This window comes from Chinchilla lanigera, unplaced genomic scaffold (genome assembly GCF_000276665.1).
Source record: "Chinchilla lanigera isolate Chin_1 unplaced genomic scaffold, ChiLan1.0 scaffold00025, whole genome shotgun sequence".
In the NCBI taxonomy this organism is placed as follows: domain Eukaryota; kingdom Metazoa; phylum Chordata; class Mammalia; order Rodentia; family Chinchillidae; genus Chinchilla; species Chinchilla lanigera.
The window spans coordinates 626,737-648,091 of record NW_004955426.1 but is presented as its reverse complement, the minus strand read 5'-3'; the positions used below and the strand labels follow the sequence as shown (position 1 = coordinate 648,091).

General features: G+C 43.8%; 1 protein-coding gene across 4 annotated transcripts in view; it reads left to right on the top strand.

Annotated features, from left to right (window-relative positions):
* The window catches only part of Ctnnd2 (catenin (cadherin-associated protein), delta 2), a gene marked incomplete at its 5' end in the record, with an annotated part of 372,103 nt that extends 359,298 nt beyond the window's left edge, over positions 1 to 12,805 (top strand). For 2 of the 4 annotated variants that reach the window (XM_013515022.1, XM_013515020.1), the window contains 2 exon segments: positions 4,571 to 4,644; positions 11,607 to 12,805. In XM_013515022.1, coding sequence (XP_013370476.1) covers positions 4,571 to 4,644; positions 11,607 to 11,867 — 335 coding nt within the window. In that variant the 3' untranslated portion in view covers positions 11,868 to 12,805. 4 annotated transcript variants of the gene reach the window in all.
* Between the last annotated feature and the right edge of the window lie 8,550 nt (positions 12,806 to 21,355).

Genomic DNA, 21,355 nt, shown 5'->3' with positions numbered 1-21,355 from the left:
AACTGTGAGATTGATTGCGTTATGATCATTTAGGTTTAGTGTTGCTTTTTAATTCCCTGACCCAATAGAATCATTCAGGAGGCTTTTAAATGTGAGTGTGTTTATGTTGAAGTAGTTTCAAGGGTACGTGAGTGTGCCTCACACATGTAATAAAATAAAATCTAATATGTTTCTGATGTTCAGTGTCCCTAGGAAACGGCAGGGATTTTGCAACTCTGGGATTGAGATATATGTAATTCTTCAAACTTATTTAGAGGCTTAAGCAGCTTTGCTCTAACTTACTTAAAAGTACAATTTAAAATTACACTCTCAATCATGTAGCAAGCCCAGAAGAACATTAAATCTTGATTGAATATGTTCACAAGGGAAAGTTCCTCTTTTTTTTTCCTTTTTAAGATAGGGTTTCACTATACATTTCAAACTGGCCTTAAACTCACTTTGTAGCCCAGACTGGCCTTGAACTCGCACTGATCCTCCTGCCTCAGCCTCCCCAGTGCTGAGATCACAGGTGTGCACCACCACACCCAGTGGGAAAGTTCCTCTTAAACTCAAAAGCTAGTTGTTATCATAGCAGCTGCAGTGATGGTGATATTGAAGTAAGCAGCTCAATGGCAGCTTGGTGAGGTGAGGTGCTGGCCAGGGTGGTGCTGTGCAGAGGGTGATGGTCTCCGTGATGAGGCTGGTGGTCATGTTTACCCTCTAATCTAGCAGCATGAATGAAGTCCCGGGTCAAGCAAGGTGGGAGCCAAAATTTCTCTCAGGAATAGAAAGGTTGAGTTGCCAACCCCTGCTCCACAGCCCTTGGGCAAATGCTTCTTATTCAAACATTTACATGAAAAATTTCCTGTGGATCCCACATCAGAAAACTAGTGTTTATTCTTTTCTCTCATTCAGAAATAAAAGTAAAGGGACCCAGAGTTTTCCATTCATTGAAAGCTACCTAAAATGCTGCCATCTGCACTGGCCCTAAGGCATCCAGGATCCTATCGTACCCCCACTGCGCTGCCCCACCCCCAACATGTTTTCTGCTGTGCGGAAGCCAAGCGAAGCCTCACTTCCAAAATGCAACATGTGTAAGCTGAAGGTGGCAGCGCTTTCGCACCTGAGCTGTCATCGCCTGTACTTAGCGCTGAGAAACGGAGGTCCTGGGTTTTTATTCTGGGTTTCTTCTGCCCTCCTTTGCTGGATTCCTATTTCAGCTTAGATGAGGCCCCTCGAGCATCTTCCCCCTTAGTGTCTCTCTGCACTAAGGGGCCCTCAGAAAGCCGGAGTCTGCTGTTCATTCCACTGTGCCTGGCTTTGACGGCTACTTCTCGAGGTCAGGTTGCCCAGGAACCTCTGGTGTGCGGAAGCTTGCCTTGTGACAAGGCTGCAGGATCCTGGGGCTATGGTGCCTGACTTACAAGTTTATATGAGGATTCCACCCTCCTGTCTGAGCTTCCCAAATGCCTTTTCATCAAGAGGTCTGCTCTGTTTTTGCCAGTATGCCTTTTAAAGCCATTCTAATCTCCGGTGTCTGGACTCAGTTGGAAAGTGGATGTTTGGGAGATGACACAAAAAAGAAGGAAACATTTCTCCAAGTCCACTCCTTACTCAGACATAGCAGGAAGAATGTCCGCAGAGACCTCTGCTTCATGCATGTGCAAGGGGGGGCTCCACAGTCTTCAACAGGGAAGGGTTGAGGAAAGAGCTTCCTGTGAAATACTTTCAGCTCGGAAGCCACAAACACAATAGGAGTGAGTAATGCAAATGGCCTACATTCTCCCCAAATGCAACAGAAAATAATGCCACCTTGTCCTTGAAGTGACATTGCCCGTCACATTGCCCATCACATGATAGCCCTGAAGCAAATCTGTCTTTGGTTTTTGTCTTTGTTTATTCACTCATTTGGGAAACAGAGGTGAGAGACTCCTTGAACACCTGCTGATTCCAGGCCCCATCCCAGTCTCCGCAGATAGACACACAGTCTCTGGCCTGGTGGGCATTCTGTTCTAGAGGTGAAGGCAGGCAGTCCACAAGGTCAGCAGTAGAACAAGGTCACCACAGGATAATACCACAGGACATTGCACAGGCGGAAGAAGCTTAATAGAGTAGTGAGGTGGAGGAAGCCAGGGAGCAAACCTACTTTGCCTAATAGGATGGATCAATTTAACTGTCAACTTGATAGGCCTGGGAGCCAAGTAGGGGATTAGTACAGTACATTCAACCAAACTCCTCAGTGAACCAATGCACTGATAAGTACAGCAAACCCATAATTCAATCACCCTCTGAAGCCCACCCTGAAACATGAGGCTTAGGGGGAGTATTCCAGATCTAAACCGTAACACAAGAGATAAGCCCTGCTTACTTTTCTGGTGCTATTCCTCTGCCCAGCTTCCCAGCCACCATGAGATGAATGAGCCCCTCTGCCATGCTGGTCCTGCCTTAGGGCACCAGTCATGGACTGAATCCCTGGAAACCGTGAGTCAAATTAAACTTGTCTGCCTCTAGGCTGTGGTTGTCAGGTGTTGTGACCCAGTAATTAATACCTGCCTTGGGCGAAGAAGAAATGTCCGAGCTGATACCTAAACACTAACAAGGAGGCAGCCAGTCCAGAATACAAGGGAGGTTAGCTCCAGGGAGAAAGGTCAGCAAGTACAACCTTCCCGAAGCCACACAGACATGGCTTACCAATCGGGAAACAGAAGCAGGAGCTAGGGGGAGAAAAGGGCTGAGAAATGCTTGGGTAGTAAGGCAGGGCTCAAGTCACATGGAGCAGAAAGCAGTCACAGCGTGGAGGACACTGCAACATTAGAAACAAGGGGAGTGGCATAATCCATTTTGTTCAACACCGTGATACTTATAGCTATTGGTAATGGGATGAATAGAGCAGAGCTGGGTAAATAGGAAGCTGGACCATCATGAAGGACCCAGTGGTCTAGGAGAGAAACAGTAATTTCCTTAATAAGACAGAGACAGTAGTGATTTGCATTGAAGCAGAGAAGATAGAAGAGTGATCAAGGTTCTCACCCTCACTTCCCAAGCCAAATTTCCCAAGAGGAGTGTTATTACACAGCTATTATGTGCCTTTAGCTAATAATCGTGGATAGGGGCTGGGGATTTAGCTCAGTGGCAAAAGCGCCTGCCTGGCAAGCGCAAGGTCGTGAGTTCGGTTCCCGGTACCCGAGAAAAACCAAAATAAATAAATAAATTAATAATAATAATAATAATAATCGTGGATACATGAACTAAACTTTGATAGGTTGTGCTAACTCAGTGTCTATCTAATCTCTGGAAGATTAGATGGAGTGTGAGTACATTTCATTATCCCTTAGATTCTGGAAGCAAAGTATCTTAGTTACTCTCCCATTCCTGGGCCACAATACTGGACACCCACAATTTAACTGAAGAGAGGTTTACTTTATTTATGGTTTCAAAGCGTTCATTCCATGGTTGGCTGACTCCAAGGGAGAAGGAGCACAGAAGGCTAGGGGCACAGGGGAGAAAAGCTGCTCACATCACGGTGGCCAGGAAGCAGAGAGAGGAAAGGAAGGAGCCAGAAAATGAGACACACTCCACCAAGTCACAGCCCTGTTCTGACCAGGCCCTACATCCTAACAGCACATTCAACCACAAACTCCTCCATGGACCAGTCCACTGATTAGCACAGCAAACCCATGATCCAGTCACCTTCTCATGCTCACCCTTGAAAGCATGTGATTTAGGGGTAGCATTCCAGAACTAAATCATAGCACAAAATATAAGCCCTTCTTACTTCTTAAGGCTTTTGTTAGGTTGTTCTGTTTTGATTTTCTTTGTCCTACTGATGCTAGACAAGAGCGCTTTCCAGAGCTTTCTTAAACCATGACCTTTCAGCAGCTTTGGGGGAAGTAGGGTCCTGAGCCCCTCCTCTAGACCTGTGGCATGCACCTCAAGTGCTGCAGATGAGAAACTAGCAGATAGGCACCTGTTCCAGGCCTGTGGAAGCTGCAGGCTACTGGAGGAGGCCTTCCTTCCTTCCAGCCAGTCCACAGATGGGCCAGAAGGCAGGCAGGGGGCTCCTGTCTCCGCTCTGACAGAATTCCAAAGCCTCCACCCTCCATAAGTGCCAGAGACACTCAGCTGGTGCTCTCTGTCTGTCCTCTGGGCTTTTGAGAAATGAACTATCTGAAAGATGATCAAGCACTTCTGTGAGCTCAAATTAGAAATTTTATTCTTGTCATTCTCCAGCTAAAACTAAGCTGCTGATACAGACTCCTGCATGCTTCAGTGCAGGTGACAAGCTTTTATTATCCACCAGTTTTCAGCAGGAAAGAAGGCAATAAAACTTGCAAGATGGCCATCTGCTTGCTGCACCTGCCCTGACCCTGTCCGCAATGTGAATGTTATTGGAAGAGGCAGATGGCTTGGCAAGTTGATAAAGTAACTTCTTCGTTCTAAATATCTGTATGTAAAATGAGGCTCAGGATCCAAGAATTTCTCCCACTTGAAATGGCTCATGAGAAACTGAGCTTTTTCAGGTCAGGAACTTGCCTCAATAACTATCATTCCTCACTTGAAATCTTTTCTTTTGTTTTTCTTTTGCTTTTAGCTCAAAACACTGGAATTTCAACTTTGTATAGGAATTCATATGGTGCGCCCGCAGAAGACATCAAACACAACCAGGTAAAGTAATTGCAACATGACTGTATTCATTTTTCTTTTTGATTTGTGAAGCAACCTAGAATTTTAAAAAATAAATTAACTTCTATCTCACGCTCATCCAGAACTGAAAACAAAAGTTCTGTGATGCTCTGGGCTCACATCTGTCATAGCTTACATGTGGGCAGTGTGCTCGCAGTCCTTGGAACAGCCTCAAATTCCCAAACAACTTGTAACTTCACTGTAACTTCAGGCCTGAACTGGTGGTGGAAGCAAGTTCTCCATCTTGGTGCTGCAGTGGTTTCAATGTGGTTTGTCTCTCAAGCCTTCAGATACTGGAGAGTTGGTCTCAATCTTCAATACTGAAATTGTAGGGCCTTTAGAAGAGGAGCCTAGTTAGTGGAAGGTCACTGGGACCCTCAAAAGTGATTAGAGAAGTTTGCAGGGCACCCAGAGATAGTTTACTTGAGATCCCTCCACTCTGCTCCGTGCCTTGCCATGTGACCTCTGTCTTATATAGCTTCATGCCATCTGCCATGAGATCCTCACATCTAAGGCAGTCCCAACACCTTCCCTTGAATCTCTAGAACTGTATTTTAATTAAGCCTCTTTCTTTATAGAGTTATCCAGTCTCTGGTGTTCAGCTATAGTAGTGAAAATGGACTAATATAGGTATGACATTAAAAGAACACCCCAAATAGCCAAGTATAAGGTACTAGTCCCTAGAGAGCAATTACCTAATTTCTAGGCAGGTAATGAGCAGTTCCTATTATACTGCCAACTGTCATTAGGAGGAAAGGATTCATTATCCATGGAGATTACCAATGACATAGACACATTGACTCTATATAAACAGCTAAATACAATGCACTGAGTGTTCACTGCAGCTGTGGTGGCAGCGGTAGCGGCTGCTGCTGCTGCTGCTGCTGCTGCTGCTGCTGCTGCTGCTGCTATTACTACTTCTCAGCGTATGACTGGGGAACCAACACTGTCAATACAAGAAGGCTGTTAAAAGCACAGGAGAGAGTCTTCTTAGTCACCACCTTCATATGCTCAGCTCTTCCACAGAGCTAAATACAGAGTTAACTCATTTTAACAGAATGACTTAATGATTTGTGCCTTGTTCTAGTTTGAGGAGCACCTAACAGCAGACACTTAAAGAGCCAGCCTTTGTACGTGCATGTGTGCACATGCATGCGTTTTATTCAACAAACATTCATTGGACTCATTTTCTCTGTGGTTCTGCAGGAAGTAGAAAAGCAAAGAGGCATAGCCTCTGCCCCGTTTCGATCAAGAACCTTGTATTCATTTCTCTTGCAAGGTGGGCATCCTAGCAAGGATGGCTCCTGCTACCTCTTTGCCACCAAACAACCCCATGGGACTGGCTTCTAAGGATGTCTTACATTGCAGCCATGCTTTAGGAACATTGGGCTGAGAAGGTAAATTTGCCCACCATTTACCTAATCACGATAACCAGATGGAAGGAAACATGCAAAGGATATTTATGTCTGGGACAGTACCTCAACACCCTGTGGGCCTGCAGCTACCCCACTCTAGCAGCTGGAAATGTTCTGTGTCTGTGCAGGACCCAGGGTGGTCACTGAACTGTCCCCTCTATTCAGTTGTTTGCAGGAGAAGTGGTTTTCAGTGGAGGAGTTAGCCTTTTACCCCTCATTTTCCAATCCATGTTTGGCCACTCTGGATGACATCTGGTGTTTTTGACCCCCTAATGAGACCAAGGCCCTATGGCCTGCTTGACACATCGCTAATCGGCCAGCCCTCAGCTCTGGTCTTTGCTAAAAGCAGAGAAGCCAGTGAATAAATAAACTGGGTCTTGAACACTAGAAAGGAGGTCACCAGGGTGGCTCCAAGTATTTATATGCCAACATGCCTTCCTAAACATAAAGAAAAGCATACACAAATGTATTGGAGATGCCAACTCCATTTATGGAAATGAACCATTTTTCTGGTAGCAAATACCATGACATTCTGTAAGTACAATGAGCAAACTGTTCTGGCTCTTCAAGAGAACTGTCAGGATGTATTTTTCATGTAGGAGTGTAAGAGTAGTCTTTAGTTTCCTGGGTAGAAAGAAGGCCACCAACAAGTCACTGTACTCCACACCAGTCTTCCCCTCCCAGGGCTCCTGCTACTTTGACAATGACAATGTTTGTTGAATGAAAACATATCCTGATGTGGCCCAGAGGTCACTGGCATCTCATAGTAGGGTCATAGTGGGTTCTAAAAACTGCCTCCCATTTATATTTGGAGAAGAGTCCATAATGGCACATTCTTAAGAATATTCTGAGCAATTACTCGGATGAGAATCAATGCATTAAGATAGTTTCCTAGACACAAGAATGAGCTTAGCCTAGCACTGTTTTTCCTCAGCATTCCTGGCCTACACTTAATGAAGTCTAAAGGCTGTAAAATGCACCAGGATTAGAATAAGTTCTGTGTCCCTTACCAGCACTTGGGAGGCCTTGGGCAGAGCTGAGTTCTGTGGCCATAGCTTGGTGTCACTGATAACCCTGATGGGACCAGCAAAGGATCTTGAGCAATGGGATTGCTCACCCTATTCTAATGTCAAGCAGTATTTTAAAATATCCATCAAAGAGAATTTTTCCCCCTAAAAATTTCCAAGAAAATCGTAGCAGGCCAAGCTGAATCGGACTTTATAAAGACCCATTCTCACCAGAACAAACTCACTCTGCAAGACCAACATTACCCCTTCCAGAGTGATGCCACCATGATGCAACCATCTTCCACGTGAAGGTTCCAGCACCTTGACCGCAACACCCAGGAACCTAGCTTCCAGCTCAGTCACCTTTGGGAGACAACAAACCACATCCAAGCTCCAGCACCAGCACACTTAGTGGGAACTAAACATGAAGTCTTCTGTTATCGCACTAATGGAGTTGGAAAATCTTCATAATTTAGATTAAATGATCTGATATTGAGGAAAAATTTCAGTGAAGGTAACTGTATGGAAACAGGAAGACAGGACGAGCACAAACATTAACCCCACATGTGCTGCTGGTTATACTTCCCCTTCTCGGGAAGAAGGCTGCCTAGAAATATCCAGGGCTACACAGGAGCATCCTTCTGCTTCCTTCACAGATATCTGGCTTATGCAAACTGTGTGATATTTTTAAATGCATTTATTTTTAGCTATGCTAAGGGGAGGGCTTATATTTGGGAACATGTCATCTGCCAACTTTTGAATGCTTTCAGATATTCCCGTAGGAATGCTGCAGCCAGCATTTTCCCACTATGGCGGTTTCATCAGCTGACATTCACATCCCTAGACGGGGGAGCAAATTCAGTCCCTGCAATCGCAGCAGTGCCACCCACCATCAGCCTAGCTGGTGTGTTCCACATGCATTCAGGATGGGGGCACCAGACCTTGGGAATAGTTGGTGTGGGCTCCTATAAACAGTGTAGATGAAGAAGGTAAGGGATTCATATAGCAAGCTTAGGCTCAACTGCAAACATCCACCACCCAGAGACAATATGTATAACAGTAAAAAATTTCAAACAAGTTGTCCATAAAAATGAAACCAAACACACAAACAAAAAACCAGCACCCACTCTGCAGGAGGGCCATAGCCTTGTAATTTCCGCTGGGACCTGCTGAGACCTCTAGCACTGCATCCTTGGCCACAGAGACCAGCATAAAGTTGCACCTCTTTTTGAGCTCCTTTGTCCACAGACTGCCTTTCTTATTGTAGAGCCAAGAGCTAGTTGAATAAGGACTTCCCTCCAAGGCTTAGCCACCAGGCTTTTGTTAGCATGGTAAAGATAACACGGACCTCAGCCCTACATGTACTCTAATTCCATCTCCAAAGTGTGACTCACCATGAGGTCCAGAAGAAGTTGCTTAACTGCTTTGAGTTTAAGTTGGTTTACCTAAAAATGGAAAGTAGATGGGTAGATGGATGGATAAATGGAAGGATGGATGGGAGGTAGACAGGTAATATAGATATAGACAGAAACATACAAATGTACACATGTGTGGCCCTTTGAGGGTTGAACAAGTTAAATATTAGATGTGGTACCTGCTGAAATTAAAACATGGTAGCTCCTAGTTCTTTCCCTGGATAGGTTTTCCTTTGTATGCTCTGCACTTCGACAGTAGCCCGGTGTCAGAGTGGAGACCTCCACAGACACATAGCCTGCTAAAGAATAGCAAAGAGCACTCTCACCTATGCACACAGCCAGGGAGACCTGGTTTGAACAGATTTATAGATTAATTCCAAAAGTCCCTCTCATTCCCAGACCCTTGGGCTAACAGGGGTTTATGCTTTATGAACTTTTGGACTTGCATGGGTAGACGGCAGCCTCATGCATTCAGCCACCACTAACTGGAAGCACAGGGCAAACTGGACAGCTTTGCAGAACTGATCAATTGTTAGTGTAAATCAATTATGTATAAAAGATGGGGTTTCACTTACTTGACAGAAGAATTATGGGTGATCCATTAGAGGCAATCATTTACACATACCACACTAATTAAAAATCATTATTTATTAACTTAGACCAATTTCTAGAGGAATTACCAAATGTGCTAGAAAGTGATCAAACTGTATGTCTTTAAGAGTGTTTCATAATTCAGACCAGACCTCCTTCCCAGTAACTGCACACAAGCAGAGCTTTGTGCATCCCCGAATTACGCACTGGCTGCAGGGATCCCCCTCACCTTGGAAGGTCCTGCTCACTTCAGGATAGGTACTCGGCAGGAACCCACAGACAATCAGAAGAGAAAGAGATGGTCTAGCACCCAGAGGCAAATGCGAAGGAATATATTATCAGCCCATGGGCACTCTTTGTCTTAGTCTGGAGCAGAGGGAATTCTTGACTTCACACACTTCAAAGGCTTCTGTATTCCCTTGATTCTCTTAGGCCCCTATATCAGACAGGAGCCAGCAGAGAGCATGAACTGGGAATATTGAGGCACCTGGGGACAACCAGACAATTCTGAAGAACCCCCTCCACCCAGTCAAAAGCTTCCTAATCCCACAGGACTCTGCAGTTCAGTCCATTCCTATATGAGCCAAGTTAGGAAACACTTTGGTCCTCCGGAGTCACTTAGGAAGGTGTGATGGGATGGCCCAACCCCAGGGGAGCCTCTGTCTCCTGTGTACACAGAGACCGGATATATTACTGACTTCTCTCTGCCCCATAGGGTGACACCTGCATGACCATTAGACCTTGTACATCTTCACTGACGATAGCAAGACAAATGAGGAGAAGATGAAAATAAGCTGCTCATATTTTATAGCTCTAGTCCATACTGCTTTAATTTTGTTGTTGTTGTTGTTGTTTTCTGGTACTGGGAATCAAACTCACAACCTTGCGCTTGCCAGGCAGTCGCTGTGCCACTGAGCTAAATTCCCAGCCCCTCTACTGCTTTAATTTTAAAAACGAATCTAGCAAAATGGTGTCACTATTATTGCAAAGTGGTGCTGCCTTGAAAGGTTAAACTTAGAATTACTCTTTGAGTCACTGCTCAGTACATACCCCAGAGAACCAAAAGCAGAGACTCAAACACAGTGGCACGCCCATGTTCCTAGCAGTGTAAATCACAATAGCCAAAAGGTAGAAACAACCAAGTGTCCATCCATGGATGAATGATAGATAAAATGTGGTATGTCCATACAAGGGAGTACTATTCAACCGTGAAAAAGAAGGAAATTCTGACACGTGTTACAACACACATGAATGATGAAGATAATATGCTGAGTGAAATAAGGCAGTCAATGGCAACAAATACTGTATGACTCCACCTACATGAGACTGAGACTCCTAGAGGGGCAAATTCACAGGGACAGAAAGTAGGATGGGGGCTTCCAGGAGACAGGGAGGATGGTGGAGATTTATATTTAACAAGTACAAACTCCTTCCTATTTGGGATAATGAGAAAGTCATGGACATGGGTGGTGGTGCTGATGACCCAGTACTGCAATCTTGCTTAATACTACCGAGTTTCATGCCTCAGGATGGTTAAAATGGTCAATTTCATGTCATTTTACCACACTAGTAATACAGAAAAAGGTTATATACAGTGATAGCATATGGACCCAGGTAGCAATTTTCAAAAGATAGTGTGGTACATATACAAGATAGGATATTCTTCAGCCATAAAAAGAAGGAAACCTGTGATTTTGGGCAACATGGATAAAACTTGAGCTCATTACAACCAGGGAATAAGCCAGGCACAAGTATTGCATATTCTCACCCTTGCATGGAAGCTTAAAAAGTTGATTTCATAGAAGTAGTGACTAGAATGATGGTCACTGGAGACCAGGAGGGTGCAGAGGTGGAGGGGAAAGGGAGGTCATGCCACAGGTGCATGCCACAGAAGGCAGTCAAATAGCAGGAGCACACTCTGGCTTTCCACACAGCCCAGGAGAGTGGGCACCTTACAACAAAGCCTGTTTTATGAAGACTTAGAAGAGGGAAATTTGAAGGTCCCCAACACAAAGAAATGACACGTCCTAAGGGAGACAAAAATGTCAGTTACCCTGATTCAAACACGACACTTGGTGTACATGGGTCAGGTCATCTCACCTCACTCCATAAGTGTGCACACTTTAAAAATAAAATAAAATAAGTTTAAGAGGGAAGTGTTGGCAGTATTCAGAGAAGAGCTGGTGCAAGTTTGTGATCTGTCTTTTTGTTTGGGGGGAATCTTGCAGGAGGCCAGGGTTTGGTTTCACCGTCTTGCAGATTGAACTCATGGCCTTCATACTGAACTATATTCCCAGCTTTTTCTCATTTTTTTTGTTTCTTATGATGTGTCTAAGTTGGCCAGGCTGGGCTCAAGCTTGCAATCCTCCTGCCTCAGCCTCCCACAGTGCTGGGATTACAGGCATGCACCACCACTCTGGACTTCATGGCCTTTCTTAGAAGAGGGTGGAACCATGGGAGAGAGGGAGGCCAGGCCAGAGTGACCAGCTAACCTTGTGTGGCCCTCTCCCCAGCAGGTGTCCACACAGCCTGTCCCCCAGGAGCCCAGCAGGAAAGACTACGAGACCTACCAGCCATTTCCAAATTCCACGAGAAACTACGATGAGTCCTTCTTTGAGGACCAGGTCCACCATCGCCCCCCGGCCAGCGAGTACACCATGCACCTGGGCCTCAAGTCCACCGGCAACTACGTCGACTTCTACTCTGCTGCCCGTCCCTACAGTGAACTGAACTATGAGACGAGCCACTACCCGGCCTCCCCCGACTCCTGGGTGTGAGCAGCCGGGCACAGGGCGCTCCAGGAACCGTGCATGTGCATGCATACCACGAGACATTTCTTTTTCTTTTTCTTTTTTCCCTGCAAATTTAGTTTGTTAAAGCCTGTTCCATAGGAAGGCTGTGATAACCAGTAAGGAAATCTTACGCGCTATTTTAGAGAGCTAAATGCCTCGAGAGTTAACTCAGAGATCGATAGAAAGCTAAAGCAATCCTAAATATGACAGTGTGCAAGACCTTTCTCGTGTGAGCTGTAGAGTATATAAAGTGCTTTATACTGAATGTGGCTGCCGGGAGGAGAGAGAGGACAGTCAGGGTGGCGGGGTGTGGAGGTTATCATTAAGCACAAGACAGAAGAGTTTACACACTTTGTGGGGGACGGCTTCTCACGCTTTGTTTACTCTCTTCATCCGTTGTGACTCTAGGCTTCAAGTTGCATTGAGGTTCCTCTGTACAGCAAGATGTTTCTTGCCTTTTGTTAATGCATTGTTGTAAAGTATTTGATGTACATTACAGATTAAAGAAGAAAAGCGCATTGTGTATATTACACCAATGCTGCCGTGTTTCCTCATCTATGGTTCTAAATATTGCTTCAATCTCAGACTTTTGAAAGATGTATGGATTTCCGGTTTTTCTTTTCTTTTCTTTCTCCCAGTATGTTTTAACACAAAAGAAAACAGGAAAAAAAAAAAAAAAAAAAAAAAGGATATTTAGCAGTATTGTTCGTTCTGATATGTGAATTTGTTTGTGGCAACTGAAAACAAGGCATTCAGCAGTTTCTGACAATTAACATACATCATTCCACACTCCTTGTCAACGAAGTGCTTTTTCACTGCCTAAAATTTTAGATGTAGATATTTGAAATAGATTTTTTCATTTATACCAGTTTTCTTTATGATGATACAGTGTTAAAAGAAAATAAATTACAATTGATCTGTCATCCATATTTGCAAAGAATGTCTATTTCCAAGGACCTATCTTACAAAACACACATTCCTGCTTGTGCGTCTGTGCGTGTGTGGGTGTGCGTATGTCCACGTATGTATAAAAATGCCCTATGTGAGACCTTACTTTGATAGAAGCGTTTTCATTGGCTGTTCATCCTGTACAAACTTTGTTTTTGGTTTTTAGTATCAATGTACATCAGCTTGTTCCTTTTGTACTGTATCTAATCTTCTGACCATCTAGTGACTCAGGATCTTAGGCCAGTTGAAGTGAAGTTATAGGATTTTCACACATTCACACATTCTTGGATACCAACTCTTCCTACAGGTCAGTTTCCTTCCACATTTTATGCCCTCAAACACTACATGGCCAACTCAATAATTTCACTTTGGGCCCAATTACTTGAAGTATCCACAGAAAATGTAAACTGCTCACCTTACTCACCCCAAACTTTTGTTCATGTGGCGGGGAGCAGTAGACAATTATGGACTAGATGATTCAAATTGAACTTGAAGCTAATGCTAGACTAGTGGTTAACAGAGCTAAGAAATAAGGCTAACCATTTCAAAGAACACGGGCTGTGGGTAAATTAGCTTTGCTCTTTAGATGCAAGTGACTGAGGCCAATAGGTGCCTAGTAAATGTTAACTGTTACTGGAAAAAATAAAAAAATAAATAACAAAAGAAATTGGCTGCCATCTTCCTTTGAAACTTGTTCCCTTTCACTCTACGCAGTGTAACTGCACACAAAGGCTAACAACCACGGTTCATTCTCCAAATTTAACAGCAGTATACTTTATTCATGCATATCTTTGGGGAAAAAAAGGTTCGTTTCCTGAATAAAGTGGCAGAAAGAAATTTACATACAAATTTTTCTGCAAATGGCATACAAGTTGGACCTTTCTGATTTGTTTACTATAGGACCTCGTGTTTATGGGTTCTCTCAAAGAAGCGATCTCGCCCCCTTAGCGGGAGATAAATATGCAGCAGTGAGGGCAGAGTTTTCACTCCATCTGTGTCATAGAATGCAGCTGTCGAGTTTATGGAGGCAAAGGATGTGGAATAGACATTGCTTGTCTGTCACCTAGTAGCTGCTTAACCTTTCCTAAAGCTCACAATAGGAAGCATTCCTTGCTCGGAGCTGTGCACAGGGGAATTAATGTCTGTGCTAAGAAAGCCCTCCTAGCAGGGATTTCCTGTTACCTTTATGACTTGTACACTCAATGCATGGCCCACATTAGCAACTCTTGAAGACCAAGGATATCTCTGGTGTCCATTGACTCTGTGAGGGCGTATCCTACATGTTGGTGATGAACTAATTCAACCAGGAGCCTCTGGCATCAGGGGCTGGGGGAGGAGAGAGAAAAGTCAGTGCTTGTAGTCATTCAAGCCAGTCCTTTTTTCCTTTGCTTATATACATACACATAGGTGGATAGAGGACGGATGTAAACAGAGAGAAAGGGAGAAGATGTATGATAAGTGAACATGGGAAGGAAAGGAGAGAGGGAGGGAAAGAAGGAAGGAAGGAGGAAGTATGATTAGTAGGTAGATAAGCAGATAACTGAGGCTTTCGCTGAACAGTGAAGTGGCTGAAGCCCCCCCCCTTAGCAAAGAACGTTGATAAGCTAGTGCTTTATTATGTAATGTGGGATGTATTGGATAAGAGTCCTGAGTGTCAAGAAACCTTTCTCTGGTTTTGCTTTCATTGTGCTGATAACTAAGACTCCCTCTCTGGTATAGCTGCCTCCTAGGTCTACAAAATCATCCAGACTCTGGATCATCCTACTGAGATGAGAAGCGTGTTTTTTCAGAGCAGAAGGGAAAACAATTGGAATTTTCCTTGTCAGTTTAGCCCTTATATGTCAATAGTAAACACACCCAATGCACTTAATAAGATATAAAATCCCGACATCATTATGCATTATTTTTACATGACAGTGCTAATCACTAAGGACTGATTAAAGAACACTTAAACTATACCAGGACTAATATTAACATTTTTTATAAATCTTTTAATGCTGACTCAGTTGTAATACTACACACTAAAACTTCTGTCCTCATTGGCAGTCATGCTTAGAAAACAAGACTCCAGGTTTATAACAAACAGAGTGATGCTGATGTCTGTCACACTGGGTGCTAACCAAGACGAAGGTAAGCAAATGATGACCCATTTCACATGAATAAGACTTGCAGATTGTGGAAAGCTGCTTCAAATCAATCAGCACCAAAACACTCAGTGTATTTGGACTATCTTGCTGCTCCTTACATGTTACTCTTCCTTAATGTCTGATACTGTTGCCCTTGTTCCTGGGAACTGTGTCTGGAGACGTGAGTCTTGGCTGTCTAGTGACGCTCACTATTCTCACCTGGGCATGGGAGAAATCATGTAACTCCTCTCTAGAAAAGCACTGTTTACAAAAGTGTCCCTTCAACTGCCACTAAGTACAAAAATTCCAGATGGTCAGCTCACCTCCATCTGAGATGTCAGAGGGAGAAGGCCAAGGTGAGGTGGTGAACAGATGCCTAACCTTACCAGCTACCCTGGCCTCAAAACCAGAGGCTGGAGTGGAAACTCTGTGTGGTACTGGGAGGAAAAGAAGTCAACCAATCAAAGGACACATGGTGTTTAGAGATCTTCCCCCTCCCAGAGCAGAACCTGTGCACACCAGTAGCATTTTCTGGACACCTCGAAACTGTGGTCTGGACATCAGGGCTGAAACTCATGCTGAGCAAGCAGCTAATGAAGACCAACCTGACCTCCATCCTCTTAGCAGCCCACTAATCCTGGTTTCTTAAATTTCCCAACTCTCTAAAACCAAGAGATATTTCATAACTTCCCTGGTGGCAAAACCTGACCTGTACTGGCTCCAAGTCTCTTTCAGTCTCATGGTCTCTGTTTATTGTGCTGTGTGTGGCATGTCTCTAACATTGTATGCCAGACACTGGGGCTACCAAGACTCTGCCCAGAAGTGATAGAATTTGTGCTGCATGCAGGATTATTTCAGAAAATCTTGAAATTGTTGAGTTCGGTTTACCTCCAAAGATTTCACACAGGACACTGTTGAATTTTCAATAAGGGATCAGAATTTGGGGGGCCCCCAAGGCCTTGTTGAGGTCTTAGAACAATGTCTTTCCCATGATCAGAACAGGGTTCTTCATTAAAGTGCACCTCGGAGAGGGTTCTGTGGGTGTATTCATCACCTTTACTAGGTTTTCAGGAGGCAAGGGGCAAAATATCTAACATATATACCTTAAAAGAGAAAAGGCTTATTTGGGCTCATGGTTTCGGTGGGTTCAGTGTGTGGTGGGGGTGGGGAGGTGCTCCAAAGCAGAAACTATATAGTGTAAGAGCCTGGTGGAGAAAATCTGCTCAACTCATGGCTCTGGGGAAGCACAAAACAAGAAAGAGCCAAAGAAAAAGAGGCAAGGGACGAGATATAATCCCCAGGGTCACCCTGTTATGACCCACCTAGACATGCAGAAGCATGACTTACTAATCTAGGCATCTCTCAAGCCACTCAAATTCACAACCAAGAAGAACCATCCTGATAGACAAGATAGCCTAATAGCTATCACTATACCTTGATACAACACAGCACTTGGTAACCTGGAGAGTTAAATAGCAAGAGAATTCTGGGTTGTGCTGGACTCACTGGCCTCAAGAAATAAAGAGAGCAGGACCTCCATTTGCTCATAAATGATGACTAACAATGCTCCAAACAGTAGACCATGCAGATTTCATCCCACATAGCAGCTCTCTGAGCATCTCTCACATAATGAGCTCCAAACCAGCCAGGCAGACACCAGGCCTCAATCTCTTCCTCAGTTCACTAGTATGTATGTAACTTGCCTTGACTAGAAGTCTCACCAGCTATAGAACATGAAGGAAAAATGAAATCTCCCAGGTCCATTAGTGCAAGAGGAAATGGTGAACATAGAGTTTAAAGTGGAGTTTTGTCCTCAGAGAGTTACAATTTAATTTTTAACATAAACTTCAACAATGATCATATTAGTGTCCATCACACATCTTTAAAATGTTTAAATACTTGGTTAGGCAGGTCCCCAGTAAGCTGAAGTTAAAAATTTTCTGTGTCGTGGTACTATGTGCTAGAATAACGGACATAAAACTCCAGGGTGGTGGTGACAACAACTTATTAGTGAAAATAGAAGCTATACATGCTAGTCAACTGCAGAGGTTTTCAACCAATGCGCTTTTGACTTGGTGGGACTGGTTAATTTTTTTTAATTGGGGGGCAAGGGTTGAGCTGTTGTTCAGTGCATGGAGAACACATCAGCATCCCCGCCTCTCCCCACTCGGCACCTATCACACCACCATAAGCAGCTGTGATGATCAAAGCTGTCTCCAGATATTACCACATGTCCTCTGGAAAGGGGGCAAAATGGGCCCCCATTGAGAACCACTGCTCCAGTCCATGATAAGGTGCCAGTTGTGACTGAGAACGAAAGAGAGGAAAGGTGCATTCCCGGCTGGACAACGGGGAAACGCAGTACAGAGGAGACTGTGTTTGGCTAGAACTTGAAGACGTGATAGACTGCCAATGGGAGCAGTTCCAGAAAAAATAAAGGAAAATGGAGGGGACACAGGAAGCCCTGGAAAGGGGCAGGAAACAGCATGTAATACTTTTCATTTTAAATTAGGAGCAGAAGAAAGGTGGAGGGAAATAAGTTCGGCCATATTATGAAAATGTTGACAGTGTTTGCCATCATCTTTATAAATATCCCAGGTTATGTGTGTGGTGGCTGTGAAGGGGAGTTCTACCTCAATGGGTCTCCCATTCAAGCACACACCAGAATCACCCACACAGCATCCAGATGCCTGTTCAACCAAATGATCTCTGATTAGACATTTCTGCGCCTGGCATTTCCAACCACCTCCCAAATGATGGTGCTGCTGCTTGTCTCGGGACCATGCTTTGAGAACAGATATGAGCAGTGGGAATAACCTAAAACAATTATACAAAGCAATTCGCACATGGGCCTTCCTGCTTCAGAATCTGTGTTTTCACAAGCTCCCCAGGTGAGCCCTAAAAACCTTATAGAGCAATGATCCAGAAAACACATAAAAATCTGAACTAAGAGAATGTTGGGTAGAACAGCAAAACTAGTGTGGAGGATTTCAGCGTTAGATCAGCAGCACTTGGCCACTACTTGATGAATGAGGTGGACACCTGAAGGTCCCTCTGAGATGTGAGTCTGGGTTGCCAGAAGCCCAGCAGTAGAAAACCCCTGCTTAGGAAAGAAGACTCTCTCCAGCAAAGAAAATCCACTCCATTGGGACCTTTGAAGTTCTGATACTGATGGTAAATTCTGGGAGAGTGATGCAGTGGGGAGCTGGAAATGCACCTGGGAGTGTGAAGTAGAGAAATTAAGTGAGGCCTTAGTTCTTTGTGGTTGAGAATTGGAGAACAGGAATGGATAGAACATCCATTTAAAGAGAATAGAAGAAAGGCCCAGGGCATGGTTCTGGGAGAAGCAGTGGTCTACAAGAAACCAGACTGCAGGAAAAAAAAGTGGGGCAGAGTGTGGGGACCGAGCAAGGACAGCCTACTGTTGTCTAAACCAGACAGGTTTGTGTGAAGAGGGGCAAATTCCACTGAAGACACAGAGGAGAGGAGGGAGGAAGACAGCAGAGAATCAGCCTTCAAACAGAGATCTGTGCACCACGCAGGGCCTAGCTGAGCAGTTGCAACAGCAGTGGCAGGAGGGAGTCAGAGCAGCTGGGCAGGCAAGGGAAGTGAGTTCAGCAGTGCGCCTTCAGCTGAGGAGAGAGGCTGGCCTGAGACATCCCCAATGGAGCCAGTACCGCCATAAACCAGGGGGCATGTGGCCCGTGTTTATACCAGTGGCTTAAAGACAGCCCCTTCCATTTGCCCAGCATGTGATAGCTTTTGTAGTACAGGAACTCTTCCAGCCCGTTCTCAGGTAGGTTCCTCTTAGAATCATCCTTATTTTTGAGATAAGCAGAATAGGTGTGATGTAGCTAGCAAATTTTGTAGCTGGGTACAAATTGGAGACTTTTTGGCTTGAAGTATGATTAAGCAGGGCATAATACCAATTTTGTGTTAAGGGTGCATTGTTGTGGATATATCATACCCATGTTTATTCTTTAGAATATTTCTATTGAAGAATTTTTAATTTGAATTTTATCAGTTTTATTATATTAAGCAATGAGTCCTTAACAGGAAAAATTTTCAAAAAATTAAATATTAAATTTTTAATATTTATTGTTTATAAAAAAGCATCAAAGTTTTTCATATCAGCTGTGTTTTGGTGTAAAAAGTCTAAAACATAACAAAGATAAATTCTCATACAAAGTACAATGAACTGGTAAAACTCTACAGCAAAACTAATATTAACTTCAATTATCATACCTAAAGTAGTCTTCCCATATGACAACAGCATGTTGCATACACACAGATCTCTTACACTGACAGCACATGTGCTTTGCTTTCCTGGCCCTTTTGCAGGACATACTTGACATCTTCTTGGTCTTACTGTTTTATCAGGAGGTTCTTATTGTATTATACAAGGTGTAGTCAGCTAGAACATAAAATATCAATAAAATAAAGTATTAAATTCTTAGTATATATTGTACATTTAGAATAAATATCAACATTTTCACTTCAGCTGTGTGCTTGCCTACAAAACCTAAAAGACAGCATCAGAAATAAAATCCAGTATTAACTACAATGAAAATACCAATAAAACTCTGCAACAAAAATAATCTTTGCTTCAATTGTCACACCCAGGCAGTCTTCACACATGATAGCTGCATGATCCATGCACATATCTCACTTATATTTACAGCACAAGTACTTACCTTTCCTTTCCTACAAAGCAGGCCATTCTTTTTTTTCGTGCTGGGAATCAAACTCACGACCTCATGCTTGCCAGGCAGACGCAGTGCCACTGAGCTGTATCCCTGGCCCAGCAGGCCATTCTTGTCTCCTGTCTTCTCTTCTTGTTTTTTCAGGAGCTTCTTGCTATATTGTACTATGTGAACTCAGCAGGGAATTAAGATAACAATAAAATGCAATGTCAAATATGTGATAACTGCTCAGAATAGACATGAACATTTTCACATCAGCTGTTTACTCACTTACAAAACCTAAGGGATAATATCAGAAAGAAAAACCTTTATGTTATGGTTTGGGGGATATTTTTCAAGGGAGAACAATATAATACAGGGCACATATCTTATAAGATTATTTATAATAGTCACCCAAAGAATGATACACAAGAGAGTGCAGGAAATCTGTCCACACACTAAGACCAAGGAATTCAGCTGAGGGCCTGGATCCCACAAAAATGTCCTGCATGAGTCCAGCTGAAGGCCTAGAGCTCATAACAATGCCTCCCATGAATCTACCTGGAAGCCTAGAGCCCATAACAATATCTCATGCAGGCCTGTTTCACAGATCTGTGCTGCAAAGGCCCAAAGGTCAGTGGTGGATTCTAGGAAGTCTGTGCCAGCAGAATGAAGGATCTGTGCTAGCAGGCTGAGGGATCTGCACTGGAGCCAGGAAGCGATGCTCAGAAGAACCAGAGATCCCTCGAAAGGTACCACAGCCATCCTCAGCAACTGTGAGGTTCTGAGCTCCTCCAGTGATCAAGATGGCTGAGTTCCCATCAGGGAAGCCAATGCAGCAAGCTTTTCCAGGAGACTGAGTGGTGTACCATCTTCCTCTCCGGAGCTAGGAAGCAATGCTCAAAGTGAGGACCAGAGCTCCAACAAAGTGCACTGAAGCTATTCTCAGTACCAACAAGGTCCCAAGCTCCTTGCAGGATGAAAACAGTTAAATTCATCAGGAAAGCTAGCATGACAAGTTCCTCCAACACAACAAACAGCTCCTTACAGCTTCTACCAGCTCCCAACAGCCTCTTTCAGCTCCCAACAGGCTTTCTCAGCTCTATATGAACTACAGTGTAAAAACAAACAAAGTCTACCACAAAGATAATCTTTGCTTCAACTATTACACCCAAGGCAGTCTTTACACATGACAACTTCATGTTTCGTGCACAAGCATCTCTTACATCGACAGCACCTATGTCTTGTTTCCCTGCCCTTTTTAGGAGGGCACAGTTCACATCTTTTGGTTTTCCTATTGTTGTAGTAGGTCTTCGGGAAGTTGCACCTGCCTATTCATATGTCAGCTCACCAGTATGCTCCAAACATTTTGTTCTTCCGCTGCTGTAAATGATCTCTTGTGAGTTCCAGTACTAATCTAAGAAAATTTCTCCATGATATTTTATTATTTTCTTTGTAAATCATCAAACTATGTATGCCATACATGTTTAGGATTGAGTAAAACACTACCATTGGACAATGCCTGTGTCCCAAGTGACATAACAGTCACTGCATAACTCATCAACAACATGCACTTCACCTTTGATTTTGTTGTAAAAAGTTACCGTCACAGGCTTTAGTTTTCTGGAAGTTTTAGTACAGTTAGAAACAAAAGAGTTGAGGCATCCCCTTCCCTTTGTTCAAAAGTAAATGCTACAATACCCTAATATGCAGCCTA